This window comes from Onychomys torridus, chromosome 3, assembly GCF_903995425.1.
Source record: "Onychomys torridus chromosome 3, mOncTor1.1, whole genome shotgun sequence".
Lineage (NCBI taxonomy): Eukaryota > Metazoa > Chordata > Mammalia > Rodentia > Cricetidae > Onychomys > Onychomys torridus.
The window spans coordinates 150,933,223-150,958,380 of NC_050445.1; the positions used below are offsets into that span (position 1 = coordinate 150,933,223).

At 37.7% G+C, this 25,158-nt stretch overlaps 1 protein-coding gene across 1 annotated transcript in view; it reads left to right on the forward strand.

Annotated features, from left to right (window-relative positions):
* Pik3c2g (phosphatidylinositol-4-phosphate 3-kinase catalytic subunit type 2 gamma) overlaps window positions 1–25,158 on the forward strand; it is a 324,912-nt gene that overhangs the window by 47,888 nt on the left and 251,866 nt on the right. Inside the window, exons 8-11 of the mRNA XM_036182431.1 lie at window positions 3,733–3,792; window positions 8,647–8,769; window positions 14,446–14,479; window positions 18,917–19,112. Of these exons, the coding sequence (XP_036038324.1) occupies window positions 3,733–3,792; window positions 8,647–8,769; window positions 14,446–14,479; window positions 18,917–19,112 (413 nt within the window). The remainder of the gene's footprint in view (window positions 1–3,732; window positions 3,793–8,646; window positions 8,770–14,445; window positions 14,480–18,916; window positions 19,113–25,158) is intronic.

A 25,158-nucleotide genomic window follows, 5' to 3' on the forward strand; every position in this document is an offset into this window, starting at 1 on the left:
TGATCCAGAGGCTGTAGCAAGTCAATAATCAAAGAAATAATGTACCTTTTGTAGTCACATAAATGGCTCAGGATAATAAGGACTTATACCTCACACATACTCCTCCTCTAAAGCTATAAACCACCTAGAGAGGAAGAAAACTTAAATAGAAATGCAAAGAATGAGTACAGGATATAACAATACATGTTATTATTATTATTATTATTATTATTGTTATTATTATTATTATTATTATTATTTAGAAATGAAGCCCTCTTAGTCACAGCAAATATACCAGTAAATGTTCACAATGTCCAATTTTAACATAAGTTAAGCAGAGTTGCAGTCAGGTCGGAATTCAGAAACAGAACTCCTAGCTTCTTAGAGATATTTCTGTCAACTCCATCACTGTGGAGGGATTTTATCTAGCCTTCCTAATTCAAATTCCTCAGTCCTAGAGTAGAAATAATAAAATGTAATATAATGATATCTTTAATGATGAGTGAAAATGACCCATGTAATATGCTTAGCAAAGGGCAGTGATTGGAAGAACAGCTTCACGGGAGGATGAGTCGGGGGTTACCAATATTGTACTACTATTGCAGCCACAATTTTTTTACTACCGCTAGAGAGGAGGATTATAGAGAATCCAGAATAGAGTCATCAAACCAGTTTATAATCACAATGAGAGATTAGAAAAGGTTCAGGAAAGGAGTAAAAAATTCATAAGAAGAAAATTTAAAAACAAACAAACAAACATGTTTTGAGGATAAGTGAGGATGTCAGAAATTGAGAAGCTTCAGAAAGAAAATTGGGTCACAGGAAATACTGTACAATTACAGAAGTCAAGCCTTCCTTAGCAGAAATGCAGGCCAGGCTGAAATGACTAAAAGTCACAGCTATTATGTAAAGAACACTCACCCCCAGACTGAAGAAACACAAAAAGAAGTCACGATCTCTGTCTTCGAAGTGGAAGAGAGTCACAGCCAAGAAGGTGGAATTCTAGTAGAGCAAAAGTACCAGAGAATTTTCTGGAAAGAAGCAAGCAACATTGCTCTCTGAGATTTAGCAATATGTTGTGTATCACAGGAAGAGCATGTAGTAGTGTATAAACAGAACACAGGCTAGTTATGACGGACACGGGCTAAGGACCACATAAGACGGGCATTGTAGCCTCTGCTTGGGCCCTTTCTCTTTGTCCTCTTCAGAAGGCATATCCTTCATACCCACACGATGGCTCAACCTGTCTTCTGTAAAGTCTGACAGCCTGAGGCTGACCTTGGCAACCAACATGGTAGAAGGAAAGAGAACCCATGCTGTGCTCAGACCTTCACATTCTTGCTATGGAACACACACACACACACACACACACACACACACACACACACACACCACACCACACCAAAGTTAATAATTTTTAAAACTTTTTAAAGAAATGTCCTTTTGTGAAAAGTATTTGTTTTTTTCTCTTTGTCATCACCAAAGTATGCATGCACTAGTAATGACAGATTTTTGTGTTCATTGAGTTTTTTTGTATATTAATGGAATCAAAACATACACATACACATTATATATACATATATTTGTATATAAATATTCATCTTGCTCCATGTGGTGGCCATATGTTCATTTTTAAGTGCTGAATGATACTCCATTAGAAAATGGACCTCAGTTTATCTCCTATACCATTAGCAAACATTTGAGAAAATACCAATAATTTTTCTAGGGTATAAACGTAGGGTTGTTCATGCATAGCTATCCAATAAGTTTATGTACATTTCACAACATAAGAGAGCTCCTCTTTTTTATCAACATGTAATATAGTCCAACTTCAGCTATATGTTGTGATGTTTGGTGTTAATTTTTATTTCTTATTAACAAATTCATGATTATTTACTTTTTAATAAATGTAATAATCATCTTCAATATTTTATAACATACACATTGTAACCCACCTGGTGTAAGTGCTGTCCCATCCCTCCTCTCTCTCACACCTAGCCCCGTTTCCTCTTCCCAAGAAACCTCTCATACTTCAATGTCTTGTCTTTTGTTATGAGTTGGTTTGTGGGTGTGTGAGACCCATTGAAATTAATACAGGTCACCTGCAGAAGCGTGGGTGTGAGGTTAGTTATGCAGTGCAGCAAATTATTAGTGACTACACCACTGAAGGAACTGAACCCCACTGGCACCTTTAGCCCCTTCAACTGCCCTGGTTCCTCTGTGAGGGGCGGAGCTTCAGAACACACAGCTTCCCAGTGCTTCTTTGTCCCTTTAAGTGCACAACAAGTTGTTCATTCTGTATTGTTATTCTTATGTGTCTTTCTTAGGCACCTTGCTAACAATACTGTTGAACCTATTGATGTATTTTAGGAGAACTGGTATATCATCGCTAGCATAACTAATATCCAGGTCACTTCATAGTTTGACTTCACTAATATGTATAAACAATGAGCTGCATTCGCTTGTGTTACTGTGAGGATCCTTTTTTTTTTTTTTTTAATTGCATGCTAGACAGCATGTGTAGAGCAACATTAGATATTGAGGTAAATTCTATTGAGGTCTGAAAATTGTTAGCTTTCTACTGCAATGCTGTTAGTGTGGGGGGCAGATGCAATCCATCAAGATATTGGTACTGAGGGTTATCTCCTCACTTCCTCTTCCTTCTGAAATCCTCTCCCTTTGTTTATTACTAAGTGGTTAATTCTTTGGCTCTAAGGCCAAGAGAATTGTCTGTTTTAAGAGTCAAGTACAGCCTCAAGTAGACTTTGTACCTGAGCTTCAGATCCAAGGTCTGTCTTTCCTAGGCACAGTAGGTAAATCCCTCCTTGTGTCTAGACATAGTCTTCTGAAGTAGAAGATCTTGCTTCCAGTGCCTGACCTAGAGTTGGCATCCTGTAAGATCCTGGAGTCAAGGCAGGGCTTCCCCTGTGTAAATCGGTTTAATATTGACTCTCCTTTCACTAAAAGATGACAGTCAACTGTGCCCTACCCATTTCTAATTTTGCTTCCTAATTCTTAAAAGCAATGGCTTGTAACTACACCTGGAAGACAACTGATACCTACCGCTATGTCCAGGAATGCAGAGCTTTTAATATCATGCAAAGAGTCCACATAGGTGAGCAGGACTTTGCCCCTGTCCTGGACATTCCTGATCACCCACACACCTATGCCGTATGGGCCTTCAGTTCCAAAAGGGCATGATAAGTCAAGCACAATCATGAAAAATTTCTCTTAAATGCCCCTGTCTTCTGATCCACTTGAATGTGCCCTCTCCTACTCTATACCAAAGCGTAAACATTTGATGAGCCTGTGTCTCCTGATAGTCTCTGAGATTATTTTCACTTGGTTACCTTGTGATCTTGCATCTCTGTAGAGGTCATAACAATTTACAACATTGTATGTTATATGACACTTTTTACAATTGGCCCAATATTCCATATTTCAAGCCAAAGTTCTTCAGAGAAAATATCTGTCTCTTCAGAGGAAAAAATAAAATGGACAGGAAAAAAAAAAAAAAAGAACAGAAAGGAGAGCACCCTAAACTCTCACTGTGTCTCTGAATTCCTGAATTGATTTTGATCCTTTCAGATAGCATATTTAAACAGACACTCTTTCAGGTTTCTGTGGGATCTGGAATTGGGTTAAGGGTTGTGTGGCTGTTTATGGGCAGCTTGCCTTGTCTCTGTCACCACTAAAGAAGCCCAAGCTGCTTGGTTTTCTTTCATTTGTGTGGTGTTCCACTATCTTTTCCAGGATGATCTGAAGGAAAAGCATTGGTCAGCCCTGTTGCCCGGTGCTCCAAGTCCTTTCCAGGTATGTTTATTATCCAAAGTTCTAGTATGCTGAGCTGGTAAGGCCTGTGACAGATCAGAGTCATGAGTAATTTAACCAGTCAAAACTCTGGTGGATCACTGGACTCCTCTGTAAACTCCCCTGATGCTTTTGTGTCTGCAAGTGGAGGAGTTCCTTCCTCCTGGGGCTACCTACTCAATTCTGAAACCAATACTTTCGGGAAAGTTCTCTTGTCATATTGATCCAAAATCCATCTTCCTTTATATGTAAATACAGGACTTTCACAGGATTTGGCTACTTAAAACAAATCCACTGTGTTTGTGTGTCCATGATGTGTGTGTGCATGTATGAATGCATGTGCATATATTTGTGTGCATGTGTTTGTGTGCACACATATATGTGTATAAATGTGTGCATAAGTGTATGTGCATGTGCTATACCCACATGTATGGTTGGAAAGTGTGTCTGCTTTGGGTTTGCTTCTGCCTGAGTTGACAGTAGTAACAACCTCTGAAACAGTTACTTTTCACAGACAGTAGCTGGCAATTTGACAAGAAACAACTGCAGGCAGAAGCTTCGCTCTGGTTCACGGTTGAGGGGCTACTTACTGTCCACCCTAGTGGCAGGCATGGCACCTTCAGCTCCTGATGGTATGGGGTAAGGGACCGGAACTTTTCACCTCTTCACGTAGCCTAAAACAGAAAGAGGAGAATTGGGATGGAAGAAAGGCTAAACTGTAGCCTGTAAGCCCTGCCACCAAGAGCTTCTGCCAGCTAAACCCCACTTCCCAACAGGCCCACAGCCCCCCTTATGAGTACCACCAGTTTGAGGACCATGTCTATAAACACCTGAGCCTGTAGGGCGCATCTCCCAGCCAAACCACATTGACCTATGGAATTCTTTTTTTTTTAATAAATAATTTTTTTCTTTATTATTATGTGTTTTAATTTTATACATCAGCCATGGGTTCCCCTGTCCTCCCCCCCCCCCCACCCCCACCTCCCCCCCCAGCCCCTCCCCTCCATTCCCATGTCCTCCAGGATCAAAGCACCCCTGGGGATTCAGTTAAACCTTGTGGATTCAGTACAGGCAAGTCCTGTCACCTCCTTCCAGACTGAGCAAAGTATCCCTGTGTAAGCCCAAGGTTTCAAACAGCCAGCTTAGGCACTAAGGACAGATCCTGGTCCCACAGACTGTATGCCTCCCAAACAGATTCCATATCAACAATATAGGTTAATATCTTCAGGTTTATATAACAAGAGATGTGGCCATCATTTTTTTCAGATAAAAGCTGTGGACAGGAAGCAGAATTCTTAGAAGTTCTCTGTCAGCTTCTCCTGCCTTTTTCAGGTTGTTAGCCACCCAGTGTCCTCTGTTTATGTCTGGGTCTTAGCTCCAAACCATCCCTTCCCCTATTCCACCCAACTGTCTGAAGTTCCATCTGCCAGCACCTGTCGGGATGTGAGCTAGAAACATTAAGTCCTCGTGTCAGAACCCAAAGCCAGACTGATAGTTCCCTCCAGCCACTGAAGGACCAGCATTTGAGCAGAACCTCAGCCTGGAAGATCCCTCTAGCTGTCTGTGACCTGAAGAGCTAATCAATCTCTATTATGTGCTAAGCCGTGCATCCAATCTTCTGAGCATGCAAGGTTTGTGTGTATGTGTGTAGAGTATTTGTGTTCCTTTTTTTGTTTATTTATTTGAGACAGGGTTTCTCTGTGTTGTTTTGGTGCCTGTCCTGGATCTCTCTCTGTAGACCAGGCTGGCCTCGAACTCACAGAGATCCGCCTGCCTCTGCCACCCAAGTGCTGGGATTAAAGACATACGCCACCACCACCCAGATGACTATTTGTGTTTCTTAATCTGACAATTGCAAGAGCTAGAACCCTGCTCTACTTCTCTTGGGTAGCTCCTGATGTATATCCAAAGACACCTAAATCAAATGGCACTCCTAAAAAATCTCATGGTGTCTGAATCTCTGCTAAGCTTAAAGCTCCTCTCTCCTATGTGTGTATGTGCATGTGAACGCATTTGTATGTGTGTGTTTGATATGAGTTATGTGAGGTCACTCTCATATGTATGGGAACCTGTGGAGGCCAAAAGTCAACACAGGGCATCACCCTTAAAGATATACTGCACAACTGTTACAGAGTAAACTAGCTCCCACATTTCCAGAGACTTAAGACAACTCAGAACTTTCATTTTAATTGGAAATATATATGCATTATTTAGACTATACATCAACTGGTTCTTCCTAGTGCACAAATGAGAAAACACCATTATAAGTGTCCCACTCACATAATCTAATGACATTCAATCATCACCTTGTTAGATATCTGTTCATATTAGGCTAGGTCTGATTTCTTTTATAATTTAAAACATATGTGAATGGCTCAAAATTAAACATTAGAATTTTATCATTTACACATTTTTTATGGTTTCTCCCCTTTAATCTTAATAGCAACCTTCTAGTCAGTTACTATTGTTCCTACTGTAGACATTGTGTAGGCATATGGAAGTTAATGTGTAAATAAGGATTGTGGGTAGAACATGAAAATTTATCATTTAGTTATGCTGACCTCAGTGAATGTGTTGACATTCTATTAACAGAAGAATGATCTTCTATATGGCAATCCAGTTCTTCAAGTTCAGTCTTAAACATAATATTACAAATTCCAACACAGTATTGATGATAGGCTCAGAAAATGCAACCTTAACTTTCTAGCTATGAGGGGAGTATGCCTTTTGGTTTATTTTATTAACCAAGTGTGGTGGTATTGTGTTCCCCAAAATATTGTCAACCCTAATAAACTTATCTGGGGTCAGAGACAGAACAGCCACCATATTAAACATGAGGATAGGCAGTGGTAGCACACGCCTTTAATCCTAGCATTCCAGAGGCAGAAATCCATCTGTTCAAGGAAACAGCCAAGCATAGTGACTCACGCCTTTAATCCCAGAAATTGAGCCTTTAATCCCAGGGAGTGATGGCAGAAAGCAGAAAGGTATATAAGGTGTGAAGACCAGAAACTAGAAGCTTTTAGCTGGTTAAGCTTTTAGGCTTTGGAGCAGCAGTTCAGCTGAGACACATTTGGATGAGAGCACAGAGGCTTCCAGTCTGAGGAAACAGGATCAGCCGAGGAACTGGTGAGGTGAGGTGGCTGTGGCTTGTTCTGCTTCTCTGATCTTCCAGCACTCACCCCAATACCTGGCTCTGGGTTTGATTTTATTAATAATTTTAATTATTCATGCTGCATTTAAGATTCCTGCTACAATCAATAGGATTCTGGTGCCCACATCATTCTCAGTATATTCATTTGTGATGAGTCACATACTAATGGAACAGCTGACTTTCCCACAGGGATTGCTTATAGATATTTCTTCTCCATGCTATAATGAATAGCTGCATATTTTTAATCTGTGAAAGACTTAAAACAAATCTTAACTAAACATCACCCTCATTGGTCAGGACTGTTGATATCTCTGGAATATCTATTTTTTTTCCTGTGGTATTCATTAATTATTTCCCCTTTTCCCCCTATTTCTTTTCAGTGTTTATAAAAATAGCTTAAATCAGCCGGGCGGTGGTGGTGCATGCCTTTAATCCCAGCACTCGGGAGGCAGAGGCAGGCGGATCTCTGTGAGTTCGAGGCCAGCCTGGCCTACAAAGCGAGTTCCAGGAAAGGTGCAAAGCTACACAGAGAAACCTTGTCTCAAAAAACCAAAAAAAAAAAAAAAAAAAAAAAAAAAAAAAAAAAAAACTTAAATTGTAATAGGAAGGCATTAAGAAGTGGTTTTCTTTTCCACTAAAATTTATGTTTTCTTAGGAAAACATTTCAAAATAAGCAGGTTTATGTATTTTTATATTGAGTCCTTGTCTTTATCTCACTTACCTTCCTATTTTATCCCTCCTCCCCCTCCTCCTCCTCCTCCTCCTCCTCCTCATCATCCTCCTCCTCCTCCTCATCCTCTTTTTCTTCCATCTCTCATTTTATTTTATATAATGAGATTTAAGTTAGTTAGTAAAACAGTTATGTGAAATGGAGACTGTTGTGGGATACTCCTTTACACTGTGTGAAGATGTGTCACTGTGACTGATTTAATAAAAAGCTGAGTGTCTAATAGCCAGGCAAAAAGAGGTTAGGCAGGACGTCTGGGGACAGAGAGGACTTGAGGAAGAAGAAAGGCCGGGCTGCTAACCTGATGCAGAGGAAGCAGGACATGCAGAGTAGGTAAAAGCCATGAGCCACCCACATGACAGCATATAGATTAATAGAAATTGGTTAATTTAAGTTATAAGAGCTAGTGGGGCAAGCCTAAGGTAAGACCAAGCTTTCAAAGTTACTGTCTCCATGTTGTTATCTGAGAGCTGGTTGTAGAGAAAAGCTCTACATATGGCGTCCAATGTGGTGACTTGAATATCCAAACACAGGACGTGAGAGAGCTAAGAGAAGTCTGGACAAGGAGCTGGATGTAGCTTCCTAGTCCTGCACTTTCTCAGACAAGCTGGTGCTTGTCAGCATACAGAAGTGCAGCTACTGGCTGCTGCCTGCAGGCTGGAGCCAGCCACCAGCGCAATGGGCCACTGTCATGCCCTAAGCTGAGTCATGTGGCTGACATGGCAGATTTAGATTTGTCTCACACAGTCAGAGAATACTGCAGATCCTTAGTAAAGCCTGGTACAGACACATAAAACCTCTAAAAAGGCACAGTAGGTTTTAAAATGTGCTTAAATGCTGAAGAAAGACAAGGAAATGGGTATGGACAGTCATAAAAAAATAAAAGCTACCTCCCACTCCACTTCTTCCTCATGAGAAAGAGGCCAACTGAAGATGAATTTTAATAAACCATGATATGTGATCTTGTCATCTACAGCCATATGTGAATAATATTATTGAAGAAGTTAAAAATATATGCAGTGTTCTGGGGTGTGTTGAAACCAAACAAGTTTCAGACGCAGTAAAAGAACTAAATCTACTTCAGAAGAGACAACCACAGGTAAATATATTCAACTCTTACAATATAATTAAATCTGCACACAACAATCAGTTAAAGAGAATGAAATGTTTTTATTACTGGAAATCATTTGTCTGTGTGCACATGTATGTTTATATGTGCACACACGGTATAAATCAGTTATTGATGAGTACAGTATGCTCAATTACATTATACCAAAGAGATTCAATCAAATTGAAAGGAAGTTTCTAAGACTTTGACACTTGGGAAATTTGTGACTTCCTTCAAAATGTCCAAGTGTGGTGCCCACTGATGTCTTGGAGGATGCACTGCTGCACAGTGTTCTAGCTGGTGTGTGTACAGGCTGATGATGGTGGTCTCATGCATAGGTACAGGGTTGTCTGGCTGTTCAACCAGAGGGCAGTAGAATGTTTCTGTAATTTCTCACTGAATGTGAAGTAGACACTGATACTGTGAGCACTGGGTGAATTCTGTGGGTACTATACCCTGTACCATTTACTACTTTGAGGTGTTTGGAAAAATATAGCATTATGCAAATTTTTAAATCTTTGGAAAAATGGGAAATATCCAGTGTGAGTGCTGATCATAAACAATATTTATGAAATCCATTCACCACATGTCTATTACTCTAGCAAATGACCAGACAGAAATGTAACAATCATGGCAATATAAATAATAATAATAATAATAATAATAATAATAATAATAATAAAAAACAAAAGCAACATGATAGTTGCCTCCATATCATACTGAGATCCCATCTGTATTAACACATCCTGTGTATCATGTCTACTGTACATAGGTTCACTGGCGATAAGGTTTAATTTATAAAAGAATCATAAAGAAACTAATGAAAATGATTGCAATATAATAACACAACTGTCAGCATCATCATTCTGACTCCTTTGAGGCCATTAAGTCAACTATGGTAACTTGAGTACATATACTCCAAACCATGACAGCTGATTTTGCAATTCAGATGTTACTAAGTGACTAATATGTAACCAGCAAATACTGTGTGAATGCAGGGGATAAAGGGGACATTCTGGTCTTGGGTAGTAAGGACTTGGACAGGGGGGGCTTTCATTTACTACTCAGAATGATGTTCTACTTAAAATTTATGAATTGTTGTTTCTAGAATGTTCTATTTAATACATTCAGAATGAGTTTGACCACAGGCTGCTTGGATCTCATGACAGAGGAACTATTACAATTAACACTTGATAATTATTACTTTTGTTATATAATTTTATTCCACTTCAACCCTTTCTCATTGCAATGCCATGAATTTGGTATTAGCATGTTCATTTTATTATTCAAATTCGTTGCACCTGTTGTTTATGGACAGAGGACTAATAAATGAATACATGAATTCTTTATCTGCATGGAGAAAAACAACAAAGATGATATTATTTTCTAATACATTAGTCTAGAAATTTCAAAAGATTGATTTCAAATGTACCTAATCATTTTTTATTGGCTATGTAACTAATTATGCTGGCTGCTCATTGTGGCTGACACCAGAGTAACTATGTAAAGTCAGTAATTGAATGCACAGCTATGTCTTGTTTCAAACAGAAGTTGTTTTGTGATTAAACAATGGAAACAAATAACTTATTTGCATTCTGTGAACAGTGATGGTGACAATCCTAAGATGTCCCAGACACAGATCACCAAATGTGCTAAAAATAAACATCAGCTAAAAACTAAAATATCTGAAAAACAGTCATGTGTAAGATAATCAATAATCCCCAAATTTAATGTTTAAGAGTGATTTTTGTTCTGAGATTTCCTTAGTGAAGACACCCATTCCTTTACTTCCCCGTTTATTGAGTCACTTTCCTGTGTCTGTGGCAGAGTGTGTGACAAAAGCGTAGGAAGGAAGGAAGGAAGGAAGGAAGGAAGGAAGGGAGGGAGGGAGGGAGGGAGGGAGGGAGGGAGGAAGGAAGAAAAGAAGGAAGGAAGGAAGTGTCATCAAAGGGGACCACCATCATCTCAAGGGACCATCATCATCACAGGGGACTTGAGGCATCAGGAGCTGGAAGTAGCTGGCATATTGCCTTTGAAGTCAGGAAGAAGAGAGCAATGAACACATGTTACTGCTCAGCTCCCTTTCTCTGTTTATGTAGTTCAGAATCCCAGCCAGGGAATGGTACCGTCTGAAGTAGGAGTTCTCACTTCAATTAATGCAACCAAGATAGTCCCTGTGCTCAAAGGCTAGAATAACCTATATATTCCCTCATAGGCTTACCTCCTAAGTGAATCTAATCTCTCAGATTGTGTCAAGTGAATAGTCACCACTACCATCACACCACTAGACAGAAGCAAATGAAATAAGTATGTAGTCTGTAAGCCTTATTTTATATAGATACTAAGAACTATAGTCTCCACATGAGACAATAAGGTGAGAAATATGATGGGCCTACATTTAATTTGATTATATTGTTCTCCTCTGTGTCAGGACAAAATCAAATAATACTGTGGTCTTGAAAAGCATGCCACCCATATATTCTGAAAAAAAATATTTCTACATACTTGATACTTCACTTCCACTAAAATGATATCAAGTCAGAATGCCAAACCAGTGAGAATTAGCTCAATGAATATTTCATATCTTTTTAGTTATCACACTTTGGAGACGTTACAAGCATTTAGAGCTGATAACAAAACATGATCTTATAGTGTTGCAAATGTGGTCAGGATCAAAACTCTCCTATTTCCTATCTGAATCAGATTGTGGGAAATTCATTAACTTTTCTGATTTTCAATGGTGGAACTTTCAATCAGAATAATTGTTAACACCCAAAGGTGATGAGAATAATTCCTGTAGTAGCTTTGAGTCTTTCTCCCAAGGTTGGCATGGAGGCTTTACATCATACAAGCCCCATCCCTGACCCCATCATCTCATGGCCATTAATTAGTAGCTTTATGACAAACATGGACCTTTGTCACAGCAGATTAGATATGGAAGTATAGACATGTGTCTTCTCTGTGGAGACCATTAGGCTGGATTTAAATTTTTTGATGAACATGAACTTCACATGATATTAAATTTCTCTAAGGAATACAATGTCTGATCTCCCAAGGAGTCATTTCCTAAAACCCCTAAAAATCAACCGTAAAATTTTCTCCAGGACACCCAACTTCTCAGTAAATCTGAAGCTAAAAGAATCCTTTATGGAAAAATTGGCTATTTCCTGGGAATGCCATGAGCAATTATGCTCAAGCAAAGCTTGTCTTTATGCCTTATAGTCCTTGTATGTTTATGCACTAAATGTGTGATTTTTTTCTTTGCAACTGAACTCGTATAGTCACATATTGTCATGAAAGAAATGATTTAAGTGGACAGAAACAAGGAAGGTTGAGAATTGAGAGCTTTAATTTATTTAATAATAGATAGTTCAGTCATCTCTGCCGCAACCCCAAGATCCTAATTATTTTTTACAGACTTTAAAGTTCACTGTTTCCATGCTGTATGCACTGGTCCTGCCTATCAGTTTTCCATCCTATCTTATGTGTGAGCCGACATATAGAATAATACTGGCACAAAATACTAAATGAATTTTGCATGACTTGTGCAGTAACCAATTACAATTAAAAAGTCAACAGGAACCAACCTGTCCACCCTCCATGAAGCTGAGATAACAAACACAGAGGGGTCCAAGTCTCTGCCAGCAACTCTCAAATTTGAGATGCTTTGCTTTCTTCTTGGCTTAATTTTCGGTTTTCTTTGCAAGACACTATTTCCTGCCATGTAGGGAAGTAATTAAGTATCTAATAAATGAAAGTTTGGCAAAACAAAGAATTAAATTATAAATATACTTCTATCCTCCTGTATGCTCCCACTTAAGATTGGAAGCAGTCTTTAGCTTTCAAGTTGTATTTCAGAAACTCATTTATTATATTTTTGTAAAATACTCCAGAAAACTGAAGCATAAAGTAGAAAATATGTTCTTCCCTATTGTGCTGTAGGTGGATGTCATGGTGATTTTATAATACATGTGTACCTTTCTGAATAAATTGAATTCTAGTCAAGCTAGGCTAACAGCTCAATAGTCTGGCCCACCTGGGCAGGATGAAGATATTACCTGGAGTTGTGGGGACTAGTGATTGATGCTACATTCTAGTAAAATGTTTACCTAACACAAGGGCTTCTGCAGTTCATAAAATGTCATCTTGAACTAAAAGGTTGCATTCAAATTTAATTATATTTTGCTATAGTAGAAATATTCATTTTCTAAAGGAACCCTCCAGAAGTTCTTTGATACAAGAAAACAGCTATTCCCTAGTTTATTTACTTAATAAATGTGCTTTTAAATTAATTGACTTCCTTATAGGCAAACTTTAATATTTTTAATTAAAGAAAAAATGACTTGGATGGTAATTCATTCTTGTCTCAACTACCAAAAGAGCTGAGGCAGGAGAAGAGCAGGAGTCCAGGAGTATGATTCAAGCATGGTCAATGTATCAAGATCTCATATGCAAAATAGTTATTTTTCAGTCTTCCAAAAGTTTTGTCATTTAGAATGAATATTAGAAACTTGAACTTTCCTTTATGCTGAAATATAATTTTTAGTAGGCCTGTGAGTCACAATGTATAGTTTTCATGGTAATGAAATTAGAACCAGCAAGCCTCAAGCCAGCTGTGGATTTACACTCACATAAATACAGTCATCATGTTGTGGACATGAATATAAATAACAAAGAAAAGAATGAAAACAATAAAATTTTAGATTGTGGTTTTTATTTGTGATATTATTTAATATATGTTCTGTGTTCAACTGTGAGTTAATTAATACTCTTAAAAAGGAGAGAAATAAGACCTGGTTATGGTGGTATTGTGTTCCCCAAAATATTGTGCACTCTAATAAACTTATCTGGGGTCAGAGAACAGAACAGCTACTATATTAAACATAGAGGTTGGCAGTGGTAGCACATGCTTTTAATCCTAGGATTCCAGAGGCAGAGATCCACCTGGATCTCTGTGAGTTCAAGGCCACACTAGAAACAGCCAAGCATGGTGACTCAAGCCTTTAATCCCAGGAAGTAATGGCAAGAGACAGAAAGGTATTTAAGGCATGAGGACGAGGAACTATAATAGGTTAAGCTTTTAGGCTTTTGAACAACAGTTCAGCTGAGATTCATTCTGGATGAGGATACAGAGGCTTCCAGTCTTAGGAAATGGATCAGCCGAGGGATTGGTGGGGTGAGGAAGCTATGGCTTGTTCTGTTTCTCTGATCTCCCAGCATTCACCCCAATACCTTGTTCCAGGTTTGTTTTTATTAATAAGACCTTTTAAGATTCGTGCAACACCTGGTGGAGAATCTATATGATTCTTTTCCTACTTCATCTGGACCTCTTTAGGATGATCCCCAAAACTTGTGTCTGGAAGTTTGCTAATAGTAAAAGGTAGAAGGTGAACAAGAAGAGTTTGAAATGTACTTCTAACAGAAGATTATTTCCCGTCATGGGTGAGAGTCAGAGCTTAGACAAGGTCTGCAGAGTTCTCTGATAATGAAAAGCTCAGCTAATTTGAGCAATCTCTCTTTAAAAAATCAAATAACCCACACAGGTAAATAATACTGATAAATATTTTTACCAATTTCTCATCTCAGTGAAATTGTAGTGTGTTGGGTTTGGACTGGTTTGATGATTTTCTGAATAGTAACACATATACTTCTTCATTTTTTTTTTAGAATTTTCATCAGAAATCAGAGACTTCAAAAAAAGGTAATGAAAATATACATTCAAACATTTGAAAAAACAAGGGAACAAAGAATATGAGTCTTATAATCCCTCACTTTTTTATTTCAATTACCCATCTAAGTACTGTGGTAACACACATCCTCATGACAAGGGGAAAAGTTGCCTACTCAGACCTTAAGGTCCTTTCTACTGATGAAAGTGATAAATTTACAAGAGAGTAAAAAAAGAGGGTATTATTTAAACCTTTATTGTGTTTTTTTTAAATAAAATGAGAAAAGTAGAGATCCCTAACAATGAAAGGGATTGTTTGTTTTTGTTCTTTCTTTCTTTTTTTTTTTTTAGACTGATAGATTGGTATCTGCACTCTGTAGTCCTGCTGGGACTCACAATGAAAATCAGTCTGCCCTTGAACTCCCAGAGATCTCTTTGCTTCTGCTACCCAAGTGGTGAAATTCAAGACTTGTTCTTCTAACCATCCAAGGATGCTGAAAAAAACAAAACATTTATTATGAATTAGATTTTGTTGTGAGAAAAGTTACAAGTGTTGATCTCCAAAGTCATTTGAAATGTAAACTCAAGCTGTGTTTGAAAAACCAGCTGGTAGACCAGGGAGAAGGACTGGGTTCTGAATTAGGACTCACTGAGAACCTGGGATGATGAATTTGAAAGTTGAAGGGGACTTTCCCACTTGTGTAAAGAGTGGATGTGTGTTTACGTGCTTCAGAGCAGGGTCTACTTTCAGATCAGAAGATCTGGATTCCAACATCAGCTCTACCACTTCTGAGCTCTTGAATCATCAGTTGTCTTAATAGGCACACAATAGGATATTGTGGGTTTGAGGTTGTTATATTTGCACAGGGAGATGATCTTTGGAAGAAGAACACCTGAGCACCTTCCAGGGACAACATAACTAACAACTGATAACACTGAATGCACAGGCAACTTTGAGAAGTATTTAAAACAACCCACCTTCCACACAGTTAATTTTTCTGGCTGAGAGTTGCATGAGAAACACACCGTCTCAATTTTGAGACCAACAGTTGGAAAGAGTTGTTCAATTGTGGTGGTATTGTGTTCCCCGAAATATTGTGTACTCTAATAAACTTATCTGGGGTCAGAGAACAGAACAGCTACTATATTAAACATAGAGGTTGGCAGTGGTAGCACATGCCTTTAATCCTAGGATTCCAGAGGCTGAGATCTGCCTGGATCTCTCTGTGTTCAAGGATATAGCCAAGCATGGTGATGCATGCCTTTAATCCCAGGAAGTAATGGCAGGAGGCAGAAAGGTATTTAAGGCGTGAGGATGAGGAACTATAGTTGGTTAAGCTTTTAGGTTTTTGAACAGCAGTTCAGCTGAGACCCATTTGGATGAGGACTCAGAAGCTTCCAGTCTGAGGGAACAGGATCAGTTGAGGAATTGGTGAGGTGAGGAAGCTGTGGCTTGTTCTGTTTCTCTGATCTTCCAACATTAACCCCAATAACTGGCCTTGAGTTTGTTTTTATTAATAAGAACTTTTAAGATTCACACTACATTCAATGATATTAGAATTACCTTCATGTGTCATCATAGAAGGTGATGGAGAGGATGGAGAAAACACTGGAGCTAGTGCAAAAGGGATGATCAGAAGACTCTAGGACATGGAGGGATAGAAGAGACACTGCCTGCCTCAAATATTCCTGGCACAGATTGGTATGATTGTATGTGGAGAGCACAGGCACAGATATGATGACCCCCACCCCTTTCCTATTGTGAGTGGTGTAATGAGGTCTCTTCCCTGACATCCCTCAGGGTATTAGAATATGAGATTACACACACACACACACACACACACACACACACAAAATGAAGAGCAATGTGTCCGAAGGTTTATACTCCATAACAAATCACAACAGATTTCAATTAATATATTTGCTTTACAAATAAATTAACATTGTAATTCTTTTCTCAGAGAAAAATATAGGTGTGATAATATTATTTCACCATATTTTTCCACCAAGGCCAAGGTCTTGATTCACAAAATAATTTGATGATGTCGCTGTTGTATATGTATATGTGTGCAGGTGTATGTGCACATGCACATGTGCTTAGAGGCCAGAGGTCACCATCAGGAGTCTTCCTTAATTATACCCCTCATGAATTTTTGAGGCAGATCTCTTACTATAGCTGGAGTTTACCTGGATTACTACAGAGCAAATTTCAGGAAAACATCAATTTCTGCCTCCAAGTGCAGAGATTACATATGCAAACCACTGTGTCAAGCCTTTTGTTAATTTTTCTTTTCTTTTCTTTTCTTTTCTTTTCTTTTCTTTTCTATGTATGGGTGTATGCCTGAATGTATTGTTGATATGAATGGTGCCCATGGAGGCCAAAAGAGAGTAGCTGGAGTTACAGACTGCTGTGAGCTGCCATGTGGGTGCTAGAATTGAATCCATGTCCTCTGTAAGAGCATCTAGTGTTCTTAACCACTGAGCCATCTCTCTAGCCCCCATGTCTAGCTTTTAATATGAGCCCTGAGAAGTTCATCTTGGGTTTTCCCGCCCTTATAGCAGGTATTTGCTAACTGAGCCATCCCTGCAGCCTCTGATGATGCACTTGAAACGGATTCTTCATCCAGAGTTCTGGAAACACAGAGTACTTTGGGACATATTAGTAAGCAACCTCAAAGAAGCAAATAATAATGCAGAACTTTCTTTCTGCACTAACAGTGAAGAGTATATAATTATCAAAGTATCAAAGATAAGATATGTGATAAGTATCTGAATAATTCAGGTTCTAAAGAATACAAACCTGAGGACAGATCAATAATGTTAGACACGTATTCACTGGCACACCTTCACAAGATTGGGAGTTATCGACAAGAAGTTTGTGCTTCTTGCTCCAAAGAACCAACAGAAGAATTTGCAAAGAGGAAACAAGATGTTTCTAGAAACTTCCAAATTTCTGCCACCCATGGTTCAGGAAAAATCCCTGTTGGGTGGCCTCCAGGGTCTGACAGGCCTTCTTTTAGGACTATTATAATGCTTCCTTTTGCTTCTGCTTCATTAATTCCCATGATGATTTCTCAGAGAAATTTAATTACAGAGCCTTTTCTCTTTGTTCATCTTCCCCCAGGCTGTTGCAAAAATGGGCACCATTTAAGAAATGAGACAAATAAGCACAATTTGTCTATCATAAATTTTGTGTGCATTTATGAATAACTAAGTGAATAATAGCATGTGTTGAGCAACAACAAAGAATGCTTAATTGTGGCCAGAATTGCTGGGGGACAGGATGTGGGAAGAAGCGCCATGCTGAAGCTGGTTTCCATCCTGGGGAGCCTACATACTCTAACACTGGTACAGTGCAGACTACTCAAGAAAAAAGCTAGCTCTTTGTGTCAAATTCTTTTCAAAACAACTGGAAGCCAAGAAGCAACTTGTGTTTCAGAAGCGACTTTGGAGGAAGTTGCGTGTGTTTCTCTAAGTGACATGACTCGGAGTGTGCTTGAATCCTGTCACAGCAGACACTAAGAAGGATCTAAGGATGTGCTGCTCTGTCCCCTCAACAATTCCTTTGCTACTCTAGGAAAATTATTAGCTGATTAATCTTTTTTCTTCCTCTATCACTACCCTTGTTTCATTTAAGGGATTAGGACAAAATATCCTAACAAAAAAGCAACTTAGAAACCAAAGGGTTTATTTGGCTTTCAATTCAAAGTTACAGTTCATTATTTAGAGAAAGTCAAAGCAGAAATTTAAAGTATCACATCCATAGTCAAGAGCAGAGAGAGAAAATCTCACGGATTCTTGCTTGCTTGCTTTCATCTAGCTTTCTTCCATCTTATATAGTTCCAGATAACCAGCCTAGGGAATGGAGTCACCCACAAAGGGCTGGGAGTTCCTACATCCGGTAACAAGCCTCAGGCCAGTCCAACCTAGAGAACCCCTTCCTGGCACTCTCTCCTCAGATGACTGTAGATGGTATAAAGTTAACAGTTAAAACTGATGCTCACAATGACAATCTTTTTATTTCATCCAAGACTGGTGATGAGTGTTCAGCCCAATGATAAACAAATCTTTTAGATAGAATTTGAAGTAATGTTAAACCATTTTGAAAATATAATCCTTTTCTTAAAGTTAACTTTAGAAAATTTATAAACCAGAAGATAATTGATTGCAAATTTCAATCGATTGGCATATTAAGTTAATCATAAAAAGAGCCTCCAGTTTGTAACTAAAAGGTTATATTTTCAAAATCTGTATTGCTAAAGATATGGAAGTGTGTAGATAGATGATCTACCAGCAGCCATACCAGGCTGCCTCCAGAGGCCCAGATGGCTAATTGGCTTCAGTTAGTAAGGGTTGTTTTAATTAAATTTTATTTAAATTTCATTATAAGATATTTCAAAGCTACAATTGATGGCTTATGAGAAATATGACCCTTCATAGACATCCCATCTCTATACTTTACTCCCCTAGGCTTCATAGAGCAAGTGACAGCTGAACTATCAAGGTCCATCTATCAACTAATTGAAATGTACTGCAGTAGCTTTTGTACAGATTTCCAGCCTGTGCACACACCTGGAGGGGCCTCCTGCATCCACGCTGGGCTCCACTCCCACCTGAACTTCACAGTGTGTACCCTACACAATGTTCCAGAGCCTTGGGCACACAGGTGAGAGGCAGAGAATTTTCACAATTCCCTCTTGAGTATAATTAGTTTTGTTCTCACTTGAAGAGGCAAATATGTCATAAAATGTTGGAAAATCAATTGGTGCAGATTTACTTTTCATCCTAATATCACTTAATAAAAGTTAAATTCCAGGTGGGTATTCATTCTCCCTTCACCATATTAAAATAATGGCTACAGTAATGCCTCATTATGAAATAGACAGTGTTCGTCCTGGTTAGTGGATTCTCTAAAATTTTATTTTTCATGATTTAGTTTAAATGATTAATAATAATTAATAGGATATGGAGGAGAGAAAGTGCATGCACAGGCACTAAGAGTATGTAATTTATAGATAAGGATAGCCAAGTTCTCTGGTCTCTATAAGGTTGTGAGTAGTACAGACACTTTGTCAGATTAGTATCTTAACAAAGCAAGGATTACCAATGGATTATTTTATTTTCACAATTATTCATGGAATACCGCTGAGTTTAAAGTTAACTATATTTATGTAATATTTTCTAGAAAGCATACTTATATTAACATTGTATAATTTAAATTCTTTGTCGATTGAATATAGAGGAGGACATTGATTAACTTAATTAAAATTAATTAAATCAATTGTTAATGAAAATACTATACCTATAGCATTTGACACCAGAAAGAAAAGCTAAAACAACTAATTTTAGGATTCATATATTTTTATTAATTCTTTGAGAATTCCATACATTGGAATGATCATATTCACTCCTGCTTCTACAACCCTTCCCATATCCACTCCCTTCTGTGCTCACCCAATTTCATGTTTTCGTTTCTTTTTATAAATCTGATCCAGTCTGGCTGCTCACATACTGACTGGTAGTGGCCATCTGCTGGAGGACGGTTGACCTGCAAGGGCCTCATCTTTAAAGAAATAAACTCCCCTTCTCCCAGCAGCTTCCAGTGAACAATAGTGACTAGATAAATGGTGAGGCTTCATGCACATCTCCCCTCTATGAGCTGGAACTTTGTCTGGCTTGAGCTTTTGCACATCTTGTGCGTGTCGTCACAAGCGCTTTGAGTTCCTATGTGCATCTCCCATGTTTTATCCGGAAAAGTTTCCTTTTTCTGCCACCTTTGGCTCTCACAGTCTTTCTTCCTCTTCTTCCTGGGAGATCCTTGAGCCTTGGGAGGAAGGGGTGTGTGTGTGCGTGCAAGAAAATGTGTACATACTTATGAAAGATGTATGTGATCGGAAGGGAAAACAGAATTCATACATTTCTTTAGTATTGACCTAATGTTACCATCATGCATTTCCTGTCTTGATTTTATGAAGAATTTTAAAAGAATGCTGTGTAATTGCATGTGATTCTAGTGAATAATTTTCTAGTTATAAGTAAATATACCTTTTAATTCATATGGAATTCTCTGAAACTTGATAAATACAACTAAAGCTATATATATACCGCATACATACATACATATGTATTTGTGTGTCTATTGATACATAAATGTACATGTAGCATATGTCATCTATAGATTAACACATCTATGCATGTGAGTGAATGTATACTATAGATTTGATCATAGCGTGTATTTGTATAAATACAAGCTATTTAACTTTCCTTCATTTTTCTCTGCAAATCACTCGTATGCACTCTAAATTGATTCAGCATATTTTAACATATATAACATTGCTACATGAAGACAGTTATGCATGCATGTACATATTATTATAGATACGAAATAATGTTTTTCTACAAAAGAACTGTTATAATAAGTGAGAACTTTAGTATATTAAACAAAACTGTGCATTTATTCACTAGAGGAACAAATTAAGACTAGAGATTGGAGGCTGTCCCCAGAAAAAGACCCAGCACTTTTCTCTTTAGGAATTCAGAGCCAGCCAAACTTCTAATGAAATGCTGACAAACTGCATATTTGTAAATTTCCCTGATGACGTAGGTATTGACTTTTACTTTTCAAATTTCTCCCAAATTTACCAATGTAATACAAAAGACTAAGATCTCACACTCTGAGGGTCAGAAATGTAGGGGGGACTTAGCTGAATACTTCTGGGTAGGTCTAGATGAGTCCCGTTCATATTTGTAACCAAGCTGTCATAATATGGAATAAAAGTTTTCTTTTAAGCTCATCATTGTTACATATTGAAGATGCCTGTGTCTCAATAATAACAAACTTTATCTGCTTATACATGCATATATTGCATAATAATTATCTTCATAATTGCAAATTATTAATTTTTCACAAATTGCTTTGTACAATATCTATACAATAATCCAAACATTTCTTAATGTACAATATATATTCAATAAATATTTACTGGAAGTGTCTACATAAACTTCTTTGAATCGAATTGTAAGCCACTATTAATATGTGATGTTTGATGTGTAATTTAAGCTTTAGTAATGTTTCTTTTACATAAGTGGGTGCCCTTGTATTGGGGGCATAAATGTTCAGAATTGAAACTTTCGTCTTGGTGGATCTTTCCTGTGAAGGCTGGGGGATGGGAGGAGAGAGGATGGGAATCTGTGGTTGGTATGTAAAAGGAATAGAAAAATCTCTTAATAAAAAAATGAATAAAACAATTTAAAAAGAATTGTAAGTCATTTGATGTATGAAATAGTTATATGGGTCAGGAGAGCTGAGGTCAGGAATAAGCTGAGCTAGAAAATGAACAAGTGTTGATTATAAAAGAAAAGTGACACATGAGCCTCTGGAAGCAAAGAAGATACTATGGTAAGTATTGGACCAGTGAAAAGCAGTCCAGAATAATTAGAGCCAGTAGAAGAATAGTTGACCAGAAAGTATCAAGAGCCATTGCTAGTAATAATAAGAGAAATACGGAACCACATTATAGATTGGGATTGCATTAAGAAGTCCAAGAATATTATTTTAATAATATTCTGTTAATTCCTTGAGATCTAATACAATGTATTTTGATCATTTTCACCTCATCTCACAATCGTTCCAGAACCATCCCTACTTGCCTAACCACAACTTTTGTTCTCTTTTTCTCCCTCTCATCTCTTTCTTTGTATGTGTCTCTCTGTCTCTCAGTCTCTCTCTCTCTCTCTCTCTCTCTCTCTCTCTCTCTCTCTCTCTGTGTGTGTGTGTGTGTGTGTGTGTGTGTGTGTTTATAGTTTTTTGAGAAGGTCTCATTATGTAGACCAGGCTGGTCTTGAACTTGCAAAGATCCACCTGCCTCTGCCTCCAGAGTGCAGGGATTATAGGTGTATGCGAGTTGTATTACCCAAATACTCTTGGATATGGGAACTACTCTGGAAAAATGGTCCATGTACTAGGGGCCACACACTTAAAGAAAATTGACTCTTCCTCTTCTAAAAGCTATCAAATGTTAATAGTCCCTGAGCTAGGTAGAGGGCAAAAAATATTTTTAATCTCTTCAGTCATTCTCAAGATACAATGCTTACCTTGCTATGGTAATTAGAATGCCAGTGCAATTATGCATAAATGCATTATGTGCATAATAATGTATATTATATAATACATTATATTCATGTGTAAATATTTTGACATTTGTAATTATGAAGACTCCAAACACATTAGCAAGCTGAAATTGCTTCTTAGTGAGAGGACTCTCTCCTTACAAGGCACATCAGAGAGATTCATAGAGGCTCCTTGTCATGTAACCTTTGCCGTCAAAAGGTATGTGAGCAGACTGTCTTTCATGAATGTCACTAAAACTTCATTTATAATCTCAAATTTTCATATTGCCATGCCAAGCAATATGAATACTGTGAGCACACTAAGAAATGGATTCTAAGTTTAAAAATCATATGTACATACATATAGAGAGTACTATTCTAAGTTTAATAACCATATATATGTATATATAATGTGCTATTAAAATATTAAAAATATAAAATATTAAGTTGACCCTAAAGATAAAATAAGTGCCAAAGTTGACAGAAATACAGGGAGAGTTTGATGGGGCTATTGAAATGTGTGATATCAATGTATTTCTCTCAGGAAGTAAATGACCATTGAATTAAAAGGAAAAGAATAGAGAATGCTATACTAATATGCTAATACAAGTAACAAAGTATATAAATATACTAAATTCCACAGGACATAATTTGGGGATACAAGTATACAAGGAACCTTCAAGTGACCAAAAAATAAAGATAACCTTCACAATATAGCTCTCACTCTTTTCTCTACAGTGTGATTAAGTAAAAACAAAATCAACTGTGTGTGTGTGTGTGTGTGTGTGTGTGTGTGTGTAAATTTGTGTGTAGTTAGAAGTTTTCCTGTGTCCCACTTGGTCCCAAGTAAACACACAGAGGCTTATATAAATTGCAAACTCTATGGCCTATGGCTCAGACTTCTTGCTAACTAGCTCTTTCATCTTAAGTTAACCCATTTCTATTAATCAATATGTTGCCATGTAGCCATGGCATTACCAGTCTGCTGCCATCTTGTTGATCCTTGGGCAGCAAGCTGATATCTTCTGACTCCGCCCTTCTTTGTCTCAGTCTTCAGTTTGAACATGCCCTCAAATCTCATTCTGCCTTGCCATTGGCTAAGCAACTTTATTTATCAACTAATGAGAGCAACACACATTCACAGTGTACAGAAAGTCATCCCACAGCATTTGAGTAGTTTTTAAAGTTCATGAATTAAGGAATTTCTATCCCCAGAGAGAATCCAAGGGTTCAGAAGTTTTCCCATTTATTTACTGCTGGGTTTGGAAGAAAAAGAAGTCAATTTGGGCTAATTCAAGCCCATGTCTTTCAGATTCACTGCAGGATTATGCTAGACCTTTAAACAAGAACCAACCCTAACTCTGCCAAATTAATTTCACAAAGTACTACTACTAAAACTAGAGTAGACAGAAAAAAACCAGTAGAGACTAGGGCAGGAAATAATGAAATAGAAACTAAAAAAATTTTATAAAAGAAACTAAAAAAAAATATATACAATTAATTAAACTATGAGTTGTTTCTTGGAAAAGGGTAACAATATTGACAAAACCCTAGCCAACCATGAGATAATTAATTGTGGTTGATATATTGCACACCCCAATAAACTCATCTGGGGGTCATAGAACAGAACAGCCACTATATTAAACATAGAGGTTAGGCAGTGGAAGCACATGCCTTTATCCTAGCATTCCAGAGGCAGAGATTCATTTGGATCTCTGTGAGTTCAAGGCTACACTAGAAACAGCCAGGCATGGAAACACACGCCTTTAATCCCCAGGAAATGATGACAGAAAGCAAAAAGGTATATAAGGCACAAGGATGAGGAACTTTAGGCTTTTTAAGCTTATAGGCTTTTAGCAGTAGTTCAGCTGAGATCCATTCAGATGAGGACTCAGAGGCTTCCAGTTTGAGGAAACAGAATCAGCTGAAAAGTTGGTGAGGTGAGGCTAGTGTGGCTTGTTCTGCTTCTCTGGTCTTTCAGAATTCATCCGAACACCTGGCTCCTGAGTTTTATATTTAATAAGACTATTTAGAAATTCGTGTTACAATTAATTAATTAATTGGAGATGAGAAATGTCTTCTTTGAGTAGACTCAGGAGGGAATACTTTGAAAATTTACATCCAAACATTGGAATACTTAGCACAAACAGACACATTTCTCCATACCTATTACATGCCAAAACTAAAATGAGAGTATACAAGAAATTTAAAAAGACCCATGGCAAGCAATGAGATCAAATCAGTAATAAAAAATCTCCTCATAAATTAAAGCCTGAAACTATACAGATTCACTGATGAAGTCAACCAAATATTGAAGAGAGACTTAATTCCAGCCCTTCTCCAATTGCTCCATGAAATAGAAAGGGAAGGAAATCCTCTAAAGTCAGGGTTACCCAGGTAACTGTGTGATATAAACACACAATAAAAAATTAGAAATCCATGTCAAGTTTCCTGATGAACACAGATGCAAAATTTCTCAATGAAATACTGGCAAACAGAATTCAAGATCACTTTGATGGATCAAGGTCAAAACTTAATGAAAGCTAAAATAAAGAGACTTGAGGGCAGAAGTTACCTGACCATCTTGATATCTTTATTTGTAA